Source organism: Stegostoma tigrinum, chromosome 15 (genome assembly GCF_030684315.1).
Source record: "Stegostoma tigrinum isolate sSteTig4 chromosome 15, sSteTig4.hap1, whole genome shotgun sequence".
In the NCBI taxonomy this organism is placed as follows: Eukaryota; Metazoa; Chordata; class Chondrichthyes; order Orectolobiformes; family Stegostomatidae; genus Stegostoma; species Stegostoma tigrinum.
The window spans coordinates 46,049,288-46,069,648 of NC_081368.1; the positions used below are offsets into that span (position 1 = coordinate 46,049,288).

At 42.3% G+C, this 20,361-nt stretch overlaps 1 protein-coding gene across 1 annotated transcript in view; it reads left to right on the forward strand.

The window, feature by feature from the left end:
* Nucleotides 1-17,410: 17,410 nt before the first annotated feature.
* Nucleotides 17,411-20,361, forward strand: part of kctd12b (potassium channel tetramerisation domain containing 12b) — a 39,282-nt gene continuing 36,331 nt past the window's right edge. Inside the window, exon 1 of the mRNA XM_048544670.2 lies at nt 17,411-18,471. Within this exon, the coding sequence (XP_048400627.1) occupies nt 17,640-18,471 (832 nt within the window). The 5' untranslated portion in view covers nt 17,411-17,639. The remainder of the gene's footprint in view (nt 18,472-20,361) is intronic.

The following is a 20,361-nucleotide window of genomic DNA, read 5'->3' on the forward strand; positions in this document are numbered from 1 at the left end:
CACTCTTCTCCAATATGCTTTATTCTGCCATAGGTAACAAAGTGTGGAGCTGGATGAACGGAGCAGGCCAAGCAGCATTTTAGGAGCACAAAAACTGACTTTTCGAGCGTAGACCCTTCATCTGAAAAGGGGGATGGGGAGAGGATTGTGAAATAAATAGGGAGAGAGGGGGAGGTGGACCAAAGGTGGACAGAGGAGAAGATAGGTGGAGAGGAGAGTATGGGTGGGGAGGGAGGGAGGGGATAGGTCAGTCTGAGGAGGACAGACAGATCAAGGGGGCGGCATGAGGTTAGTAGGTAGGAAATGGAGGTAGCACTTCCTTTGGTTGCAGGGGAAAGTGCCGGGTGTGGTGGAGATGGAGGAGAGTGTGGAGTGGATAAGGGAGCCACGGAGGAAGTAGTCTTTCCGGAAGGCAGACAAGGGTGGGTTGGGAAAAATGTCTTTGGTCATGGGTTCGGATTGTAGATGGCGGAAGTGTTGGAGGATGATGCGTTGGTGTTCTGCCAGTTTGTCCAATGTCACTTTTTACAGCGTATTCAAAAAGAATGGGTACCCTATGAACACAGTCCGCCGATTCCTCAGCAATAAACCCAAACAAACAGAAAAAACGGGCTCAGAAACCATAACCACTCTCCCCTACATCAAAGACATTTCCAAAATGACTGCCAGACTACTCGGACCACTTGGCATCAGGGTAGCCCACAAACCCACCAACACACTAAAACAGCAGCTAATGAACTTAAAAGGCCCTATACAGACAGAAAATAAAACGAACGTCATCTTCAAAATACCTTGCAAGAACTGTGACAAACACTACATTGGACAAACTGGCAGAAAGCTAGCCACCAGGATACATGAATATCAACTAGCCACAAAACGACATGACCCACTATCACTCGTATCCTTACACACAGATGAAGAAGGACACCACTTTGATTGGGACAACACATCCATCCTAGGACAAGCCAAACACAGACATGCACGAGAATTCCTAGAAGCATGGCATTGCAACTGGAACTCCATCAACAAACACATTGATTTGGAGCCAATCTACCATCCCCTGAGAAAAAGACCAGGAAATGACATCACCAACGCAGGAAATGACATCACCAACCCCAGGAAACCTAACCAGATAAATAGAAAGCGGGACATAACACCAGCGCTTCGTCGGAGGCTCACTGATGATGTTACCTAGAATCGTAACGAAACGTCTGAAAACGAACCTTCCAGCTCAGCGAGCAAACTCACATCCAGAACTGAACATCTGAATGCTTACTAATAGGCAAACAGAATGGCTGAAAACTTCAAGGTATATTTTTTGATCACTGTTGGGAGCAAGACCTTCACGTTTGTAAGGATGATGTATCAATAGCCATACATGGCTAATCCACCTATCTTTGGACAGTACTGGGCAATTTTGCCATGACTAATCTACCAAATATATGCATCTTTTGACAGCAGGGGGTAACCGGAGCACCCAGAGGAAACCCAAGCAGACACGGGGAGGATGTGCAAACTCTACAAGGCCAATCACCCAAGGTTGGAATTGAACCCAAGATCCTGGCATTGTGAGGCAGCAGTGTGTGCTACACGCCACACAATGTTTTGGTTAAACAGCTTGTTGGTATGGGGTAAACTGGGTTCTTTCCAAATTAGAGGGGAAGATAGTATAGATGGAAGTGGAGACAGAGCTTGGTCTATGTGGATAAGTGAAGGGCATTACAACAAGCCTACCAAAATTACACTATGAACATGCATGGAACAAGTGATGCCACTGGAGGACAATGTACTGATAAAAGTGCAGTTAAGGGACCAGTGTGCAGAATTTAAATGATACATGGGAAAAGGTGAATACCCTGTATTATTCGGACACTCCTCATTCCCAAAATTAAAGTTGAATTGAATTCCTGGCCAAGTATAAACATGCCTTCAAGCAAACTCTGGGAGGAATGAAAGGAGTCAAAATGAAAATGCAACTAAAAACAGAGATTTGTCAGAAGAGACTGAAAGTGCGTCCAGTACTGTAGACCATTTTAAAGTTTAGAGTAGAGGAGGAACTGGAATGGCTGGTCAATGTGAGAGTGTTGGAAACTGTAACTATCAGTGAATCAGTCATGGCAATCATTCTGGTCTTAAAAGTGGATCATGCAGTGAGGATTTATGGTGACTTTAAAGTCACAGTCCTTAGTACAGATCCACTCAGAGGAAAGTTTTGCTTTATTATTGTCATGTATCAAGAAACAGTGAAAGGTTTTATTTTCCAAGGATGCCTTGAGGCAATTCCAGATGAAATTCAAATCTGAGACCAAACACACTAACACACATCGACTGTGGCAAAGCTTACATGGTATAACAGGCTGCAAAGCGAAGTTGAGTAGAATTGCGGACAATGCATCCTTCCCTGACAAACGCAATGCATTCTATGCACATATTGAAAAGAATGTCAATGAAATAATGCCATCTGCCCCATCAGCCTTAGATCATACCTTACATAATTATATCAAGTGTGCTTTTTTGACTGTAGCATCATCATGTCTGGACCAGGATAGATCGTTGGTGATATTTACCACCAGGAATTTGAAGCTCTTGATCACCTTCATCTCAGCCACATTGATACAGAGAAGAATGCACCTTCCACATTGCTTCCTGAAGCCAATGATCAGTTCATTTCATTTTGCTGACATTGAGGGAGAGTTTGTTGTCTTTATACATACCACTAAGATGTCTGTCTCCTTCTTGTACTCAGTCTCAACCTTGTCTGAGATCTGACCCACTATGATGGTGTCATCAGCAAATTTGTAAATTGAGTTAGAGCTGAATTTAGACACATAGTTGTTACTATATAAAGAGTATTATAAGGGTCTAAGTACGCAGCCTTGCAAGGCACTAGTGTTGAGGATTATTGTGGAGGAGGTCTAGTCACCTATCCTTACTGATTTGTGGCTTGCGAGTCAGGAAATTAAGTGTGGAGTGCAGAGAGGGGACCTGAATCCTAGGTCTTGGAATTTGGAGATGTGTTTTGTTGGAATTATGGTATTGAGGTAAGTTTCCTCAGTCTTCTGATGAAGTAGAGGTATTGGTGTGGTTTCTTGACGGTAGCATCAATGTGGATGGCCCAGGCTAGATCGTTGGTGATATTTACTCCCTGGAACTTAAAATCTCAATCACATCCACCTCAGCACCATCGATACAGAAAAGGGCATGAACTCCATTCCACTTCCCGAAGTTGATGACCAGCTCCTTCAATTTGCTGACATTGAGAGCGACAGTGTTGTCTTCGCACAATGCCACAAACTGTACTCCTTGTTGTTTGAGATCGACTACTATGGTGGTGTCAACAGCAAATCAGTGAGGCACTGGGTTTGAGGATTATGATGGAGGAACTGTAGTCACCTATCTTTATTGATTGCAGTCTGTGGGTCAGGAGATCGCATATGAAATTGCAGAGAGGGGAGCAGAGTCCTAGGTCTCGAAGTTGGAGATGAAGGGATCTGACATAGGTGTCCTTGTAACCAGATGTTCCTGGGTGAGCGTGGGGCCAGGTAGATGGAGTCTGCCAAAGACCTACTGCAACTGTCATTAAATTGTAGTGGATCAATGCCATCTGGGAGGTTGGACCTGATGTCTTCCATTACTAACTTCTTGAAGCACTTCATATGATGAATGTCAGAGGCACCGAGTAAGGCACGTTGCCTGATTTTTCTTTGGCAAGGGCATGATAGTGATCTTCTTGAAGAGGGTGGAAACCTCACATCGTAGTAAGGAAGGTTAAATATGCCATCAACTGGTCCGCATTGGATCTGAGTGCATGGCTGGGCATTCTATCTGGGCTAGTCACATTCCACGCAATCACTCTCAAGGTGGCAAATCTACGTCTGCAACAGTGACTGTGGGTATAGGTGGACTCGAGTCTGATGAGGCTGGTGACACCATTTCACTGACCTTCTCTTCAAATTGAACATAGAATGCACTGAGCTAATTGGGAGAGCATGTATTGTTGTCAGCAATTCTACACAACTTAGCTTTGTAGTCCTTTACATCCTGTAAGCTTTGCCATAGTGTGTTGGTATGTTTGGTCTGGGACTCAAATTTAGTCTGGTATTGTCTCTTGGCATCCCTGATGGCTTTGCGAATATTGTACCTAGATTTCCTGTAAAGGTCAGGGACACACAACTTGAACGCCTCTGACCTAGACTTCAGTAGGGAGTGGATCTTTCAAATCATCCCTGGTTTCTGTTTGGGAAATGGCCAGATTAACTTATTTGGCACGCAGTCCTCTACTTATTTATTGAGCAACTCTATGACGGTAGTGGCATACTCATTTAGGTTGGCTGCTGAGTTCATGAATATGGATCAGCCCACTGATTCAAAGCAGTCACATATATCTTACCTGTTACCCCAGACCAGCATTGAATGACTTTCTGTAATAATCCTCATGCTTCCATTTCTGCTTGTAAATCAGGTGAAGGAACACAGCTTTTCAATTTACCAAAAGATGGTAAGGGATTGAGCAGTAGGCGTCTTTGATGGTTATGTAGCAATGATCCTGTGTGTTTGGGCCTCTGGTGGAACAGGAGATGTGTTGATGGTATCTTGGCAGCATACTTTTGAGGTTTTGCTTGGCTCGCTGTGTTCATCCAGCTTCACACCATGTTATCTCATACTCTTGAGGTTTGCTTGGCTGAATTCACCTTGTTTCCACTCTGTAGGCAATCTAATCTAATCTAATCTTCTACAATGAGCAAGATCTGGGAGCGTCCTGCATCAAGGCGATTTGTAGTGATGTACGTTTCATCAAATGTGCTGCTCACTTCCACATACAGTGGGTTGTAAACTTCTGTCAGGATAGCAGAAGTAAGCTCCTGCAGCAGGCAGCAGGGACAGTACTTCACTATTAGACATTCTGGGTCCAGGGAGCAGTAACTTGCCAGAATGATCACATGCAAGCATGAAGAACTATTGACCCGGAGGCAGAACCCTCCGCCCTTTTCCTCGGCTGACGATACATGCAGTCCATCCGATGATCTGAGAAGCCATCAGGTTGAAAGGCAGTCAGGTGAAGCAGGAGTGAACCATGTCTCTGTAAAACCTAGAATACAGTAGTCTGTCCATTCCCTTTGGTAGATTAGCCTAGTTTTAAGTTCATTCAGCTTGTTTCCCATAGTTTGGATGATTGCGAGGTGTGTGCTGGGGAGGGGATCTTGAAACTGCATTGTTTCAGTCTCATCTGTAGGCCAGCGCATCTCCCACCTTTCCTGGATAAGTAACTGCTTCTGGTTGCCCCAGGAGTTGGAGTGAATGGTCTGCTGTCCTGGAAGGTATGTGGCTATCCAATCATGCCCCAGGTTCTCTGGTGGATCTTGCTTGCAGTCTAGTCATGCCTTCATGTCAGGTCTTCACATGTTTGGGTGGGACTTTGGGCCCACGTTGGGATCAATTTCGTTGAATTGGGTCACTGATCAACATCCGGTTCAGGTCTTCGTGAAGCCAGTAAGCAGTTGGTCACTTTGTTATTGTGGTCGCAGTTCTGATGTCAGCAGTCAGGCCCCATTGATTCACACTGTTGGGTGGTCTGTTCTTCGCCAGGCCAGACTGGTTGTTTTGAGCAGTTGAAAGGTCAACAGACATGTAAGTACATTTAAAAGAAAATTGTTAATAATTGTGACAGACTTACAGTAGAGTTTTAAGAGTAGAATGAATGTACAAGATGTGAGGGGAAGATCTGTTTAGAAGAGCTTGAAGAGTGTCACCACACTCCAGTGCTATCTTGGAGATCAATAAATTTTGGAGATCAATTTTTAGCACTGCGTCCTCAGAAGACAAGCATTTGAAAAATATAGGTGAAACCCTGAAAAGGGAACATTAGCAACAGCAGCATTACAAATAGCTGCAGAACAGCAGCCTTCCTCTGACCACCAGCTATTCCACGGGACTAGGGTCTTTGAGTGCAAAGCCCTAGTTCAGAGGAGGTGATACCTGTAACATAGAGTATACAGGCAGAGGATAGGTTTCCTGCACCTGACTGAGCACCAGTACCTTGAGAGGTACAGAATGCTTGTTGCTGATATTGGCAGAGTCCTTAGAGAAGATTTCCTGCTTGATAGATAAATGCCTGCATTGTTAGTGGTGATCAAGACTACCAGAGTTTGCAATCGTCGAAAGTTCATGTCTGCTTGCAAATGCATGTCTCTTCAAGATTCCTGAGTTACATTGGTGTGTTCATCCTGCACTAATCAGGTTTCCCACAAATAATATTTCTATTTTTAAAAAAATTCACACACGATCATTGGAGATGAGGGATATTTTTCAAAGTCCACAAAAGCCACTTGAGCGCAAGAGTTGGAAACAATCAAAATACTGAAAATGTACACTGAAGGCCTGGACGGATGCGGCGTTCCCTAAAGTATGCACCAGACAGGATTTCAGTAATGGTACACACTGTACCTTGTACAATATTGTCCAAAAGCATGGTGCTGAAAAAGCTTTGCAGGAGGAAGAGTCTATTCTGGTGAGGGTCTGCATACTTGGGTGCCAGGGAAGCCCAGAATTGACAAATTTCAGGGAAGCTTCAGTTAATTTGAGTCAATGTAATCACCTAGTGTGATTCAAAACTCAACAAGCTCCCTCACTCACACAGAGCCAACAGAGACAAAACAGTCATATGGGCAACAATTTATTCATCTGTCACATATCTAATTCTTGTCTGCAAGTCTAGGCATACTAATTTTGCAAGGTTAAAAAAATCACTTAACAAGTAAAGATAGGGAGGACAGATAATGCAGCTTTGAGTTAATAGTCTGGCTCATAAACATGAATTGGAAATGTGATATTTATCAAGTGTTGAACAATGAATGGGCAGCTCAAAATACTTGTTTATTTTCCTATTATTATGTGATGCAACCCTCTGTGGCTTTAGCAAAGCTAGTCAGGCAACTCATATCTCTGCTCAATCTGCTTAGATGTTCTTGACTGAAGTCCTTTGGATTCTGGAATCTGTGAAGAACCTATCAAAGACTGTGCAGAAGCACCAGCTGATCAGTTGTGAATGAATGTATTGAATAGTGGAATTGCCTCAAGGCATCAAATAGACTATTTCTACTCTCATTTCATTTGTTTGTATCCTAAATATATTTGTGCAGGAGTAGGCCCCATACTAGAACAGGAAGCAGTATGTGGAGTTCTAATTTGGAAGCAGGGTAAGGGGAATGAAGTGGACTCACTTTGAATGTAGTCACCCTTTGATATGTCCTTGCTCCACCTTCATGAACAATGCCAAACCACACTCACCTATCAGCCTGGGTCTGAAGAACATTTTGTGCACTTCACTGAAGTCCCAATAGGTTTTAGCGTTCTTATGCAAGAGTTAGAGGTAATGAAATCATATTCAGTTATTATAGTTACCTACCAAAAATCGGGGCAACTCTTTTACATGCCAGCATATCCAATACAATTTTAATCAAGCATCAAACTGCACAGATATATGAAGTTGCAAAGAGATTATACCCGTAACCACTTCTACTGGTCAGGTCTGACTTTCTGATTGATTGTCCTATTTCACTTTCTCAACTGCAATAACCAAATTCAGAAGTCACTGTCGTTATACAGTGAAAATCAGCAAGTGCCAAGTTGCTCATCAGCAGAACCCCATTTAAATCAACTGAATTTCTATTGTCTAACACAGTGAGGAACTGGAAGAACACAGAATGTCAGGCAGCATCAGAGGAATAGGAAAGTTGACGTTTTGGGTCAGGACCCTTCTTTGTTCTGTTCAGCTGGGCAAAATTTTCAGGGTCCTTTGCTCCCCTGGAGGTTTTTGGCTACTGTACCTGCCTCTTGTATCTGTCCTTTCCATTTGTGATATGTGCATCACCATCTAATAATGCAAATATCTGCCTCACTTCCCGCTCTTCATTGTGCTTTTGAGCTGGTGGTGGGTGAACATTAGGCATGTGATAGTGCATCCTCAGAATGAGCAGCCTCCATGAGATGTTTACATCCTCTTCCAGCACCAATACCTGTGGAGCATATAAAGAAACCAGGGGAATGAAAGATATGAAATGTAGCTAACAAGATAAGAGAGTTCTAGGTTATTATAATGTGGATTATCAAATTTAAACAGTTACTGACACGTGACTATGATATTTCAGTCTGCCACTAGGTAGCTGGGAGACTCCCATTTGTAATGGCAATGCTTGTAGTGTTCGAACTTAACTGTATTACTGCTTCTCTGCAGCTGTCAAGGCTGCCCTGACTGCTAGGCCATATCCTATCCTTTGCCTCTGCAAGTTTTATGATTTATCTTTGTGAATGGAGGGAAAATAGACAACAAAAAGTTGGGAGAAGTGAGCTACTTATAAGGATGGAAAGTAAATGTATTGATCAATAATTATGATTTTTTAAAAAATTTCAGATCTGGGTCCCTGCATAAAGTATTGCAAACAAGTAGCAAACAGTGCATGTACAAACAACATGCTGTGCTTTCCATCTGCTGCAGCTTGTGTCAGCGGCTGTTACCTGAGCACTATATATCAAAATAATGTCCACAATATATAGAAATGCAGGGCACCAGCTTATGTGATACTTGCATAAGGTTTCAACGATTCAATCACCATGAATCATTTCTGAATCTCTATAAAATGTACTCTTCTACATTAATCTCATGCTAGTTGAGTTATGGCAAATGTGAAGCATATTGCTGTTATATTCTCTTCAAATGATCATAATTACCTGAGGTACAAGAATTATAAAATGGCCTTAGACATCTGGAGCCATGTGAAAGAAGCCCCTGGCTGCAAGTGCCTGGCAACTAACTGGCATTTAAGAAAGTAGGCTGGGTTTAATGTATGTGGAATCACCCTGAGAAATTCTCTCAGCTAATTTCTGCATTACTGCAGGCATATCTAAGCATTCCTGCAAGTTGATGTGTTATTGATATAAGAATGTGTTGAAGGATTCCACTGGGATGTGGAATTACAGCCAAAACAAATATCTTGAACGGATTCATTAACTATCCATTTATTTTAGGTTCCTGGAAATTGAAATTAAATATAAATAAGAATCATAGTACACCTAGGAAAATTTTTGTCTGGTTGGCTATCCAGAATTCTTCTGAAAATGGTTTTAAAATGCATATGTTCTCATTCTAGAAATCTTTACACATTATTGCAGCATTTGACAGGTAGAATGCTTCACATTCTCCAATAAATCCATGCAGGACGTGCACCATAGTCTCCAAATATGACATGAAGACCTTTTGTTCATCAATAAACTCCCTTTTGTGATGGGGTCCAAGTGAATACTAATTCCTTCAACAGATAAATGTATCAGCAGAGGGAGCTGATTACTCTTCATTAGCTACCACTTCTACTGATACCTCATTACGTGTTGATTATTGTCCTCTTCCACCTATTGCTGGAGAAATGTATGCAGAGGGATCCACATGGAGTACTCAGTGCCATGTCAAAGCCATTGAAAAGTTCAGGAAACAAGAACACTATAATATAAATAAAAATCTTCTCAAAGATTCTTGACAACTTTTTATATGTCACTGCTGTTGTCTGCCTTCTAACTTGTACCAACCATGATTTAGAAGCACAGCAAGAACAGGCATTGATGGTGGGCAATTTTTCTTTTGACTCCAAACTACATATTTGAGATATGGATCAATGTTTGGCAATGTTTTCTTGCTATCTAGATTGAGGTTTGCATGAAAAATCACAGTTGCAAAATCCATCCAGTTATCTGTTCAGCCACTTATGCCCAATATCTCAAGTTGCAAATATGGGGTGGATAACATAATAACCCCATTAGTTACCTACGCAACTTACATAGGTTGCTATTGGATGTAGAAAACAGAAACAAAGCATTATTTAAGGCCAAATTCCAGTTCTTTCCCTGTATTCCATCAGCTTGTTAGTTTTTATGCACCACACAAGTTTCTTTCCATTTTTCTATCTAAATCCTTCGAAGTAAACTTCTATTCCCTTCTCACTGTTATTCCTTTATAGCATCCCCATTAATACAGCTGTATTATTTTGTTTCAATCGCTCCAAGTGATGGTGAGTTCCATGTTCTTACCACCTGGAGTAAAAGATTTTTTTCTAAAATCTATTTTGAAATTCTGAGTGACTGTCATGGTTTTGCTGGCCTCTAGTTATGCTATTCCTCACATATAAAAGCATTGGAGTAAATTTCATGTGGATGTAAAGTGATAAAAAATTAGGGCGGCATGCACTCATCCAAAGATATAGTGGCATTACATCATATACGTACACAATGAATTTAAATAGATTTCATTTCAATTTTGAGATAGTTTGAATTTATTTAGCAGAACACAGGAATGATATGTATCTTGATCCTCACTTGGTTAAAGGTGGCGTGATAACACATCGCCTAATCAGGAATACAGCAATAAAGTTGCTGCGTCAATGCATCAAACAGATCCACATGGGGGTGTGGTAGATTCTAGCTGACAGTGCTGCTGCATTCATGCCTAGGTGGTGCGTGTTTATGGCAAGTCTGGAAGTGGAAGGAACATTAGCATGCACTCAGAATATAAATAGCAAAGAAAGGTAACAGCTTGGTTTTCAAGGATCAGACATGGGAGAAAAAAACCAGATAGCAGGAGTCTATGGCAGCCAAACTATGTGATGCACAGCAGGGGCTTCAAATGAGACAGTCAGGTGCAGCCTTAGTAAGCTGGCGAGCTTTAATTAAAAAAAACCATAGCTATCTCCATTAAGAAGGGCATATCCTCGTCAGAGTGTGTGCCAGACTTGCCTTAACTACCTGCAAATGTTTGAACGGCAGTGTCATTGAAGATGGTAGAGAGACTGTCAACATGATGTCTTGCAGTGTGTTGTGAGTTGAGATCTATGGCTTTTAAGATCACTGACACAGTCCACCTTTAAGCAACTGGATCTTTACAGGGTTCCACTGGGGTTGTGTGCAGTCTCCCAGGCATCAAACTACCACAGCAGGAATGTGCTATTTAGGAGGAGCAGTGACTACATATAACTACTAAACTGACCTGATCCTGAGTCAGGCAGAGATGGCCATTGGCCTTGGAGTCATTGCTGGGTTAGATATTAATGATTGCATATATGTGGCTATCAAGGCTCCCACAACCCCCCTAGTGGTCAACTTAAACTAAAAGGACTTCCTCTCAATTAGTGTTGGACTAATCTTTGACTGCCAAAAACACTCCCTGCAGGCTTATACACTATTGTGAAAAAGCAGCTATTGAACCTACATATTCAGGCAGTCGCAGATACCTGTGTTTTCAAGCTCCCTGCTTGCCTTCATGAATGAATCCTCAATAATGAAGGATTCTTATCGAAGTCATGTCTTCTCACCTTGAGGATTCTTCAAAATGCAGCATTAAACAAACACAAAACATGTCAAGATAATAAAATGTGAGGCTGGATGAACACAGCAGGCCAAGCAGCATCTCAGGAGCACAAAAGCTGACGTTTCGGGCCTAGACCCTTCACAAAACATGTCATACGCTTCTTTGGGTAACCACGGAGCAGACCATTGGCCTGCTGAATATAAGAGATTCATGCCGTGATTTGGTGGAGCTGTGTAACAATCTTCAAAAAGGTGACAGTCTTGTTTATTGTAGTGGTCTGCTAAATCTCAAACCTGCTGAACAGGAAGATTTTACATTGAGAGGCCAAGACTGATTACCAACCTTCATCCACCAGGAATGTTGTGCATGAGGATGCTGAGCAGCCAGTGCGGGTATGAGTAAACTAAGTCAATAAAGTCTCACCTCAATGTTTATAATTTATCACCTTTCTTGTCCCACAAGTGGAGGATGGGTCCTGTGGTCTCACTTTAAGACAGAGTGACAGAGATGTTTTCTCTCTCTCAGGGTTGTGCAAGTCTGTGGAATGGTAGAGGCTGGGTGTTTAAATTTATTCAAGGCTGAATTAGATTTTTGACAAGGGTGTCAAAGGGTTATGGGATATAGACTGGAAGGTAGATTTGAGACCACAACCAGATCAACTTATTGAATGGTATAACAGGCTAAAAGGAACAACTGACCTATTCCTGCTCCTATGAGCCTGTGATTAAGATGTGATAAAAGGCAACAGTACACTTGGGCTACCAAAATGTTAGGTATGGAGCCAGTACAAGCTTTCACATAACCTGACAACATAAAAGTGTGAGGTGGTGCATTTTGTTAGAACAGGTAGAGATAAACTTAAGAAAAGAAAATCCCATAAAGAACTGTGGATACTGAGAATCAGAAACTAAAACTGAAATTGCTGGGGAAACTCTGAGGTTTGGTAGCACCAAGAAAGTAGGGTTCACGTTTCAGTTCCAGTGACCTTTCTTCAGAGCTAATTGTAGATTGGAAATGCCGCAGCCTTTCCTTAGCTACAGTTAGTTCTGAATGTGGGTTATTGGACTTAATACATCAGTTTTGCACAGATGCTGCCAGACATGCTGAGGTTTCCCGTCAATTTGTTGTACAGGTTACCTTAATGGCAGTTTTAAAGTTCAAGTAGACAGCCTCTGGCTAATTAGCTGGCAATCTGGGAATGACCGTGGTAACAAAGTGTGGAGCTGGATGAACACAGCAGGCCAACCAGCATCTTAGGAGAACAAAAGCTGAGGTTTTGGGCCTGGACCCTTCATCAGAAAAGCGGGATGGGGAGAGGATTCTGAAATAAATGGGGAGAGAGGGGGAGGCGGACTGAAGATGGATAGAGGAGAAGATAGGCGAAGAGGAAAGTATGGGTGGGGAGATAGGGAGGGGATAGGTCAGTGCAGGGAGGACGGACAGTTCAAGGGGGCGGCATGAGGTTAGTGGGTAGGAAATGAAGGTGCGGCTTGAGGTGGGAATAGGGGATAGGTGAGAGGAAGAACACGTTAGGCAGGCTGGGACGAGCTGGGGAATGACTGTGCATTGGGTTTTCAAGGTGGGGGGGCTGGATTTCATGCTCTCCACCAGTGGTTTTGCAAGCAGAGGAACACATCTCACTGCAATTAAACCAAGGGTGATCATGATGGTGACCCATCCTCCAATGAGCCAAATGAAATGTTGAAAGGCCAGTTCGCAACAAACAACTGCGCCTTCCAGTCACGAACCATTTCAACTCGCCCTTGCATACCTTAGACAACATGTCCATCCTGGCCTCCTGCAGTGCCACAATGATGCCAACCAAAGGTTGCAGGAACAGTAACTCATATTCCGCTTGAGAACCCTACAGCCTAATGGTACCAATGTGGATTTCACAAGCTTCAAAATCTCCCCTCTCCTTACCGCATCCCAAAATCAGTCCAGCTCATCCCCGCCTCCGTAACCTGTTCTTCCTCTCACCCATGCGCTCCTCCCACCTCAAGCTGCACCTTCATTCCCTACCTCCTAACCTCATATCGCCTCCTTGCCCTGTCCGTCCTCCCAGACTGACCTATCCCCTCCCTACCTCCACACATATACTCACCTCTACAGCCTCCCATAAAGAACTGTGGATGCTGAGAATCAGAAACTAAAACTGAAATTTAACTTGTCTGTCTCCACTCCACCTATCTTCTCCTCTATCCACCTTTGATCCGTCTCTCCCTCTCTCCCTATTTATTTCAAAACCCTCTCCCCATCCCCCTTTTCTGATGTCTAGGCCCGAAACCTCAGCTTTTGCGCTCCGAAGATGCTGCTTGGCCTGTTGTGTTCATCCAGCTCCACACTTCGTTATCTTAGTGTTGCTGTTGAATTGGCGAAGGAAACAAAAACTCATGCGAAGTCACTAGTGACCACTAGACGTCGTCGTATCACCGATTTGTTAAAATAGCACTAAGTATGGCATTGTACTCATAAGGTATTCCAACTACATTTTACTGTTGAGGCTGTACGAAAACATTTTCATGCAGGCTATTGACTTAATCCATTTCACATATAGATTAAAATCATTAGTTTGTTGTGACAAAACACAACAGTATATATTACATATGTGCATCGATCTACCAAGCTTCAAATGTTTTATGTTTGTAGTTCTCAGGTATGCTATGGAAGTGAATTATTCAACGTGTCATCGAATGATGCCGTGGAAGAAAAACATTTTTTCACGTTAAACGGTTTTTTTGTCTCATTTCCAGTTAGTGGGACCTTGCTGTGCCAGAAACTCTGCCCAAATAAAAGAACTGATTACAGTACAATAAGGAATCCATTAGCTACGATTTTCACAACGTGAAACTCACTCGAGATGCATGAAAATGCATTCCCACCGTTCGTGACACCTTTAAGAGTTTTTTTAAAATGAAGCACTTTTTAACATTTCTCACACGTTTTAATACGCTGGTGGTCGCATTTATAATACAATAGAGTTGAAATGGAAAGGAACGTTTATAAATCTTAAAAAGAAAATATGAAATTACAGAATAAAATCCGAAAGAACTGCGGATGGTGTAAGTCCTAAGGAAGTGTTTCTCGACCCGAAAACAATAATTCTGATGTCTGTCTGCAGATACTGCCAGATTGCTGAGGTTTTTCCCAGCAATTTCCGCTTTTGTGTATGAAATGACAATATGTTTCTGCACGTAATCTTGATCAAATTTCTCTACTCTCGGTACCCTCAGATACATAAATTAAAATCCGACACCAGCTATAACTAAGAAATAAAAGAAAGATAAACATGATGAAGTTACAGGAAGAATAATGAAAAGAAGTTTTAAATTAATTTTGGGCGCTGTCAAATGTAAACGTCTCAGTGTGGATGGAAAGAAAGCATAGTGTCTCAAGGAATTAAGAGGATTCATAATGCGAAAAGCTATGACAGTAGCGTGGCTAAATAACCATGCAATATGTCACTTCTGTGAATCTTCATCAAGAGTATCATTTCGCACAATTGAATCTTAGGGTGTACCTTTTCTTGTCCGAGAAAGCAGATTCTGTTTGCAACATCACAAAATTTGACAGTGATGTATGATTTCTTACAATTGAAAGGCCGCGTAAGTGACCATGTTGCTATATTCTTTCAGCTTTTTCTTACTGGTGTGGCGATCCTGCACTCGGTGTCCTCTCCTTTGCCAGTTCAGTCACATCACTTCAGCGACCCCAGTTTGATTTGATTTGATTTATTGTCGCTTGTATTTAAGTACATTGAAAAGTTTTGTTTTGCTTGAGGTACAAACAAATAACTTACAAAGACTTGCAGATCATAGGGTGATTGAACAGAGCGAAGGATACAACTGCACAGGAAGTGTACAAAAGCAGGATCAAAAGCTTTGAAATTTGAGAGTTCCACTCAGCAGTAATAGACGCGGGAAAGAAGCTGTTCTTGAAACCGTTGGAACCTGTGTTTAAGCTTTTGTATCTTCTGCGTGACTGAAGATTGGAAGATGTTAAATGATGTTGGTTGCCTTACCCCAACAAGATGGGTAGATTTATTCAATAGATAGAAGGTTGGTTTGAATGATGGTCTGGGCTGTGTTCACAACTTTCAGTAGTTTCTTATGGTCCAGTGCAGAACAGTTGCCCTACCAAGAGGTGACACACTCAAATAGAATGCTTTCTAAGGTCCATCTGTAAAAGTTAGAGAGGATCCTTATGGTCATGGTGAATTTCCTTGGACTCCTAGGAAGAAGTATTGTAATATCTTCTTGACAGTCGCATCTATGTGGGTGGTCCAGGACAGATTGTTGGTTATGGTCACTCCTCCGAACTTAACTCTCTGGACCCTCTCTACCTCGGCTGCATTGATGTAGACAGGCTTATGTCGTCCTCCTTTCTTCCTGAAGTCAATGATCAGCTGTTTAGTTTTAGTTGCAGTTAGAATACAGGGTTCCCCAAAGCTTATTGCTCCTTGGAGATTCAAAATTTTACAGAAATATGCCTCCTAATTTATGTCAGAAGCAGTCTGTCAGGAAGAAAAGCCCTGCTCGACTTCTCCAAACAGTTGGTAAAATTGAAGCCTGAAACAAAAATCTGGAAGTCCTGTTTAGTTAAGATTGCATTTTCTGTAATTTTCTTGTTGAATTAAACAATACAAAACCATTGTTTTAACAAGTCACAGTAATTGCACCGTTTTACTTAACATTAATACAGTTCATTCATATTTCTTAATTGACCTCATCTTAGTAAAATTATAAGTTAATTAATCAAAATTACTATACTGTCGGGAAATCGCCTGGGCGAAAAAAAAGTGTTGGTACAATTGGCACAACTCCACTGCTAGTGTATGAAGTTAAAGGAAAAATAAAGCACTTACATTTGTAACGCAGTTTGAAATGAGTGCATTTAGGAATGACGGTTTGAAAGGAACTTACAAAATGTTAAAAAAGAGGAACTAAAGCAAATGAAAAATAACGAATTTGATTGTATTATATCGTATCATTCAGCGAATAAAATTGAAAATCCAAGTTCAGTGTTATCGTGAATTCCACTAAACACACAAAACTGTGTTATCATGACCAGCAAACACATTTTGTAACATATTTCGTGAAATGAACTAAAGATGAGTCAGACTGAAGGAGAATGGCCATCAATTTTACACCGGACAAAGAAAACCTAAACAACTGATATCATTTTATCATTCAAAACTGCTATGTAATTACAGTTTCCTCACGTCCATTATGTTTCACTTCAAGCATAAATCATGTATCACCCAAATGTTAACTTTGCTGGCCCTGTTTTATTCAGCAACATTGGAAAAACGCGGTTTTAAAACATAAGTTTTCTATACAACATGGCATTGATTCAGCCACATAGATTGTCTAATGTGTAAGTCATTCCTGGATATTCAAGAGTATATTTTTTGTACAGATTTTGTATTTTATACCGATTAGACATTGCAAATACAATGGATGCTATCGTTTCACCTGTAATACCTAAGCTCTCAATTAAGCACAGGGTGTTATTTTCAATTAATTTTGTGTTACAAAAGCTCTGTCATAAAAAAAAGTAGAGGTGCGAGTGTTTTTTTAAACATACATAATTCGTGCCAATTCCAAAACACAAGAAATAAATTTATATTTAGATACCGCAGATTACTTTTCCGATTTGAGGTTTTGCACTGGCGAAAGTGAAAAACAATGCCATCTGTGGTAGTAGGTATTTGGAAAATTGCCAACATTAGTATAGTAGTGCAATCTCTAAAGCTAAAGGTATGGGGTAGCATGCAAAAATGAAGTGCATTGCATGGATTCGCAGAAAATAATTTGATATTTCAGGTCTGCTGAAACCTCGTACAGGTGCTGTCAGACTTGCTGAGTATTGCAGCATTTTCTTTTAATTTCGGATTCAGACTACCCTGTTTTTTTTTGGAGTGAGCCCTTTGCGCTAAGGAGAGGTGGAGGTATCTCTTTGCATTACTTGAATGTCGGTGACAAATGGATTGGCAGCAGGGCGCAAGGAGTCAGTTCTCGAGAATGGAAAGCGGCGTTTACACGCCACGCTGATTGATCAGTTTGCTCAACCGAGCCACGCCCGCTGCCTGACGTGGCGGCCAAGAGCAGCGTTCGCGCTGTTGTTCTGTTTATAAAGTTCCCGGAGAGTCGACGGAAGGAGCACGAGGGCTGGAGAGTGCGAGGAGAACGGGCCGCACGGGTACAGGAGACCGCGAGGAGAGAGAGGGAGACAGAGTGAGGCACCAGGCCAGAAGAGCGCGAGTTGTTCCCGTACCGACCGCTTGCCCATGGCTCTGCCGGACAACGCCAGCTCTGTCCTGGGCAGCGAAGAACCATCTTTCCCTGAGATTGTAGAGCTGAATGTCGGCGGCCAGGTATACATCACCCGGTACTCCACCCTGCTCAGTGTGCCCGACTCTCTCCTATCGCAGATGTTCAGGCCGAAAAGCGGGTTGGGGCTGGCGAGAGACGGTAAGGGGCGTTTCTTCATCGACCGAGACGGCTTTCTTTTCCGTTACATTCTGGATTACATGCGGGACCAGCAGCTAGTGCTGCCCGACCACTTCCCTGAGAGGAGCCGGCTGCAGAGGGAGGCCGAGTACTTCGCACTTCCCGAACTGGTCAAAACGCTGAGCCCCAAACTCAGCAAACAGAACTCCATCAACGACGACACTTGCCCCAGCGACACCGAGGACGGCTCGCCCAGCACCGATGCGATCCGCAGCATCGTCTCGGCCACGGCGATGGCCAGCGGTACCGGCAGCGAAAGGAGAGCCGGTTTCATCACCATCGGTTACCGGGGCTCCTACACGCTGGGCAGGGACAGCCAGACAGACGCCAAGTTTAGGAGAGTAGCCAGGATCATGGTCTGCGGGAAGACTGCTCTGGCCAAAGAGGTATTCGGGGAGACTCTGAACGAGAGCAGGGACCCGGACCGGCCTCCCGAGCGCTACACGTCCCGTTACTATCTGAAGTTTACTTTCCTGGAGCAGGCGTTCGACAGGTTGGCAGAGGCTGGCTTCCACATGGTGTCCTGTAATTCCACCGGAACCTGCGCCTTCGCTCACGATCAGACCGATGACAAGATATGGACCAGCTACACCGAATATATTTTCTACCGTGAGTGACCTGTGCATCACCAACCTCCTGCCTGCTCTTTCCCAAATGATTAGATCTAAACCCGAATCACCACCCCTAGAACTGCCCTAAATGCTCCTCCGTGTGCCATTGCCGCCTCACCCAATTGCTCACGCTTTCCTATTCATTTGGATGGATGAACTTCTTAAATTATTGTCTGTTACATTTTTATTTGGAAAAAAATTATGCTGTTTAAACTAATATATCAATTTGTAAACGAACACACAGTTTTGTAGTCTAGGGATGTGTTTGGATATTGTGCCCATTGGGTAATTGGTACATTTCCCGGTGCCTTCAGCAGCCTGGTAGTGTCTGAGGTAAAAATAATTTTAAAATAAAAGAAAAAAACGTATGGCGAGTGACAGAAGAACTGCTTCATAAGAGAACAGTATAAAAGCAACTGATTGTTGTACATGTCAGTGAGCTGTCATTATTTCATGACCAGCAAACTGTGTTTGTGCTCCTTAACCAGAATATTTAAAGGAAAGCCTATTGGTGGGGATAGTATTTCTTTTGACATCGAAACAAGGATGCAGAAGTGAAATTTAAAGCAATTTGCCATTTTTCACAACATAGTATTCTGAAGAAATACGGTTTGTATCTTAAAATAAATGTTTGCCAAATAACACATCGCCTTTAAAAAAGATAAACAAATTAAAATTTCAGTGAAATCACTGTTGTAAAATTTTGGATCAGTCTGCATAGGATTCTGCCAGGATATTTGTGCAGATATTTCCAAATGAACTTTGATGTTTCCTATTATATGCATATGTGACATTGTTTAAAAAAATAAAGCTATTTTATGACTAAATCAAACACCAAAGCCTTCATAGTTTAATTTGCATCTTTACATAAAGTAGTGATTTTTTGATACACAAGTTTGTAATCTATTTGGAATTAATTTTTATTGCAATCAAGTAGCACAAAATATACTTGCAAAGGTTGATTTAACAACAAAATCATTGTAACCTCAATAAGCTTACAGCCGGCTAGTGAATGTAAAGATTAGTTTCAAAGAGAAATTTATAAAAATTAATAAGCCATAGTTGGCACTTTCCTTGAAAGTAGTGAAAGATTAGGTTCTCCCAAGTGGACTATAAGGGGCAAGTGCAAGGACCGTGTATTCATGTTTATTTAAAAACCCAAACATTTAGGAAAGTAGCAGACTAGCGAATCCAAATTTAAACTGATTTGGGACCGAGTTTATGTCAAATTTCCTGAATGACCCAGCACGAGTGAGAATTTTATTTTAATGAAACATTGCTGCCTTGACATGAATGCATTCTGTGCTTCATGTGTTATTAATGACATAAATATTTGAAGTGACCTACTGTCACAACTGTACTTTAGCACAAAAAAAACCTTACTCATGTTAAGAGATAATGAACTGCAGATGCTGGAGAATCCAAGATAACAAAGTGTGGAGGTGGATGAACACAGCAGGCCAATCAGCATCTCAAGAGCACAAAAGCTGATGTTTCGGGCCTAGACCCTGCAGCAGAGAGGGGGATGGGGTGAGGGTTCTGGAATAAATACGGATAGAGGGGGAGGTGGACCGAAGATGGAGAGAAAAGAAGATAGGTGGGGAGGTAGGGAGGGGAGAGGTAAGTCCAGGGAAGATGGACAGGTCAAGGAGGTGGGATGAGATTAGTAGGTAGGAAATGGAGGTGCGGCTTGGGGTGGTAGGAAGGGATGGGCGAGAGGAAGAACAGGTTAGGGAGGCAGAGACAGGCTGGGCTGGTTTGGGGATACAGTGGGGGGAGGGGATGACCTGGGCTGGTTGTGTGATGCAGTGGGGGGAGGAGGGGACGAAGTGGGCGGGTTTTGGGATGCAGTGGGGGGAAAAGGGGAGATTTTGAAGTCCACATGGGA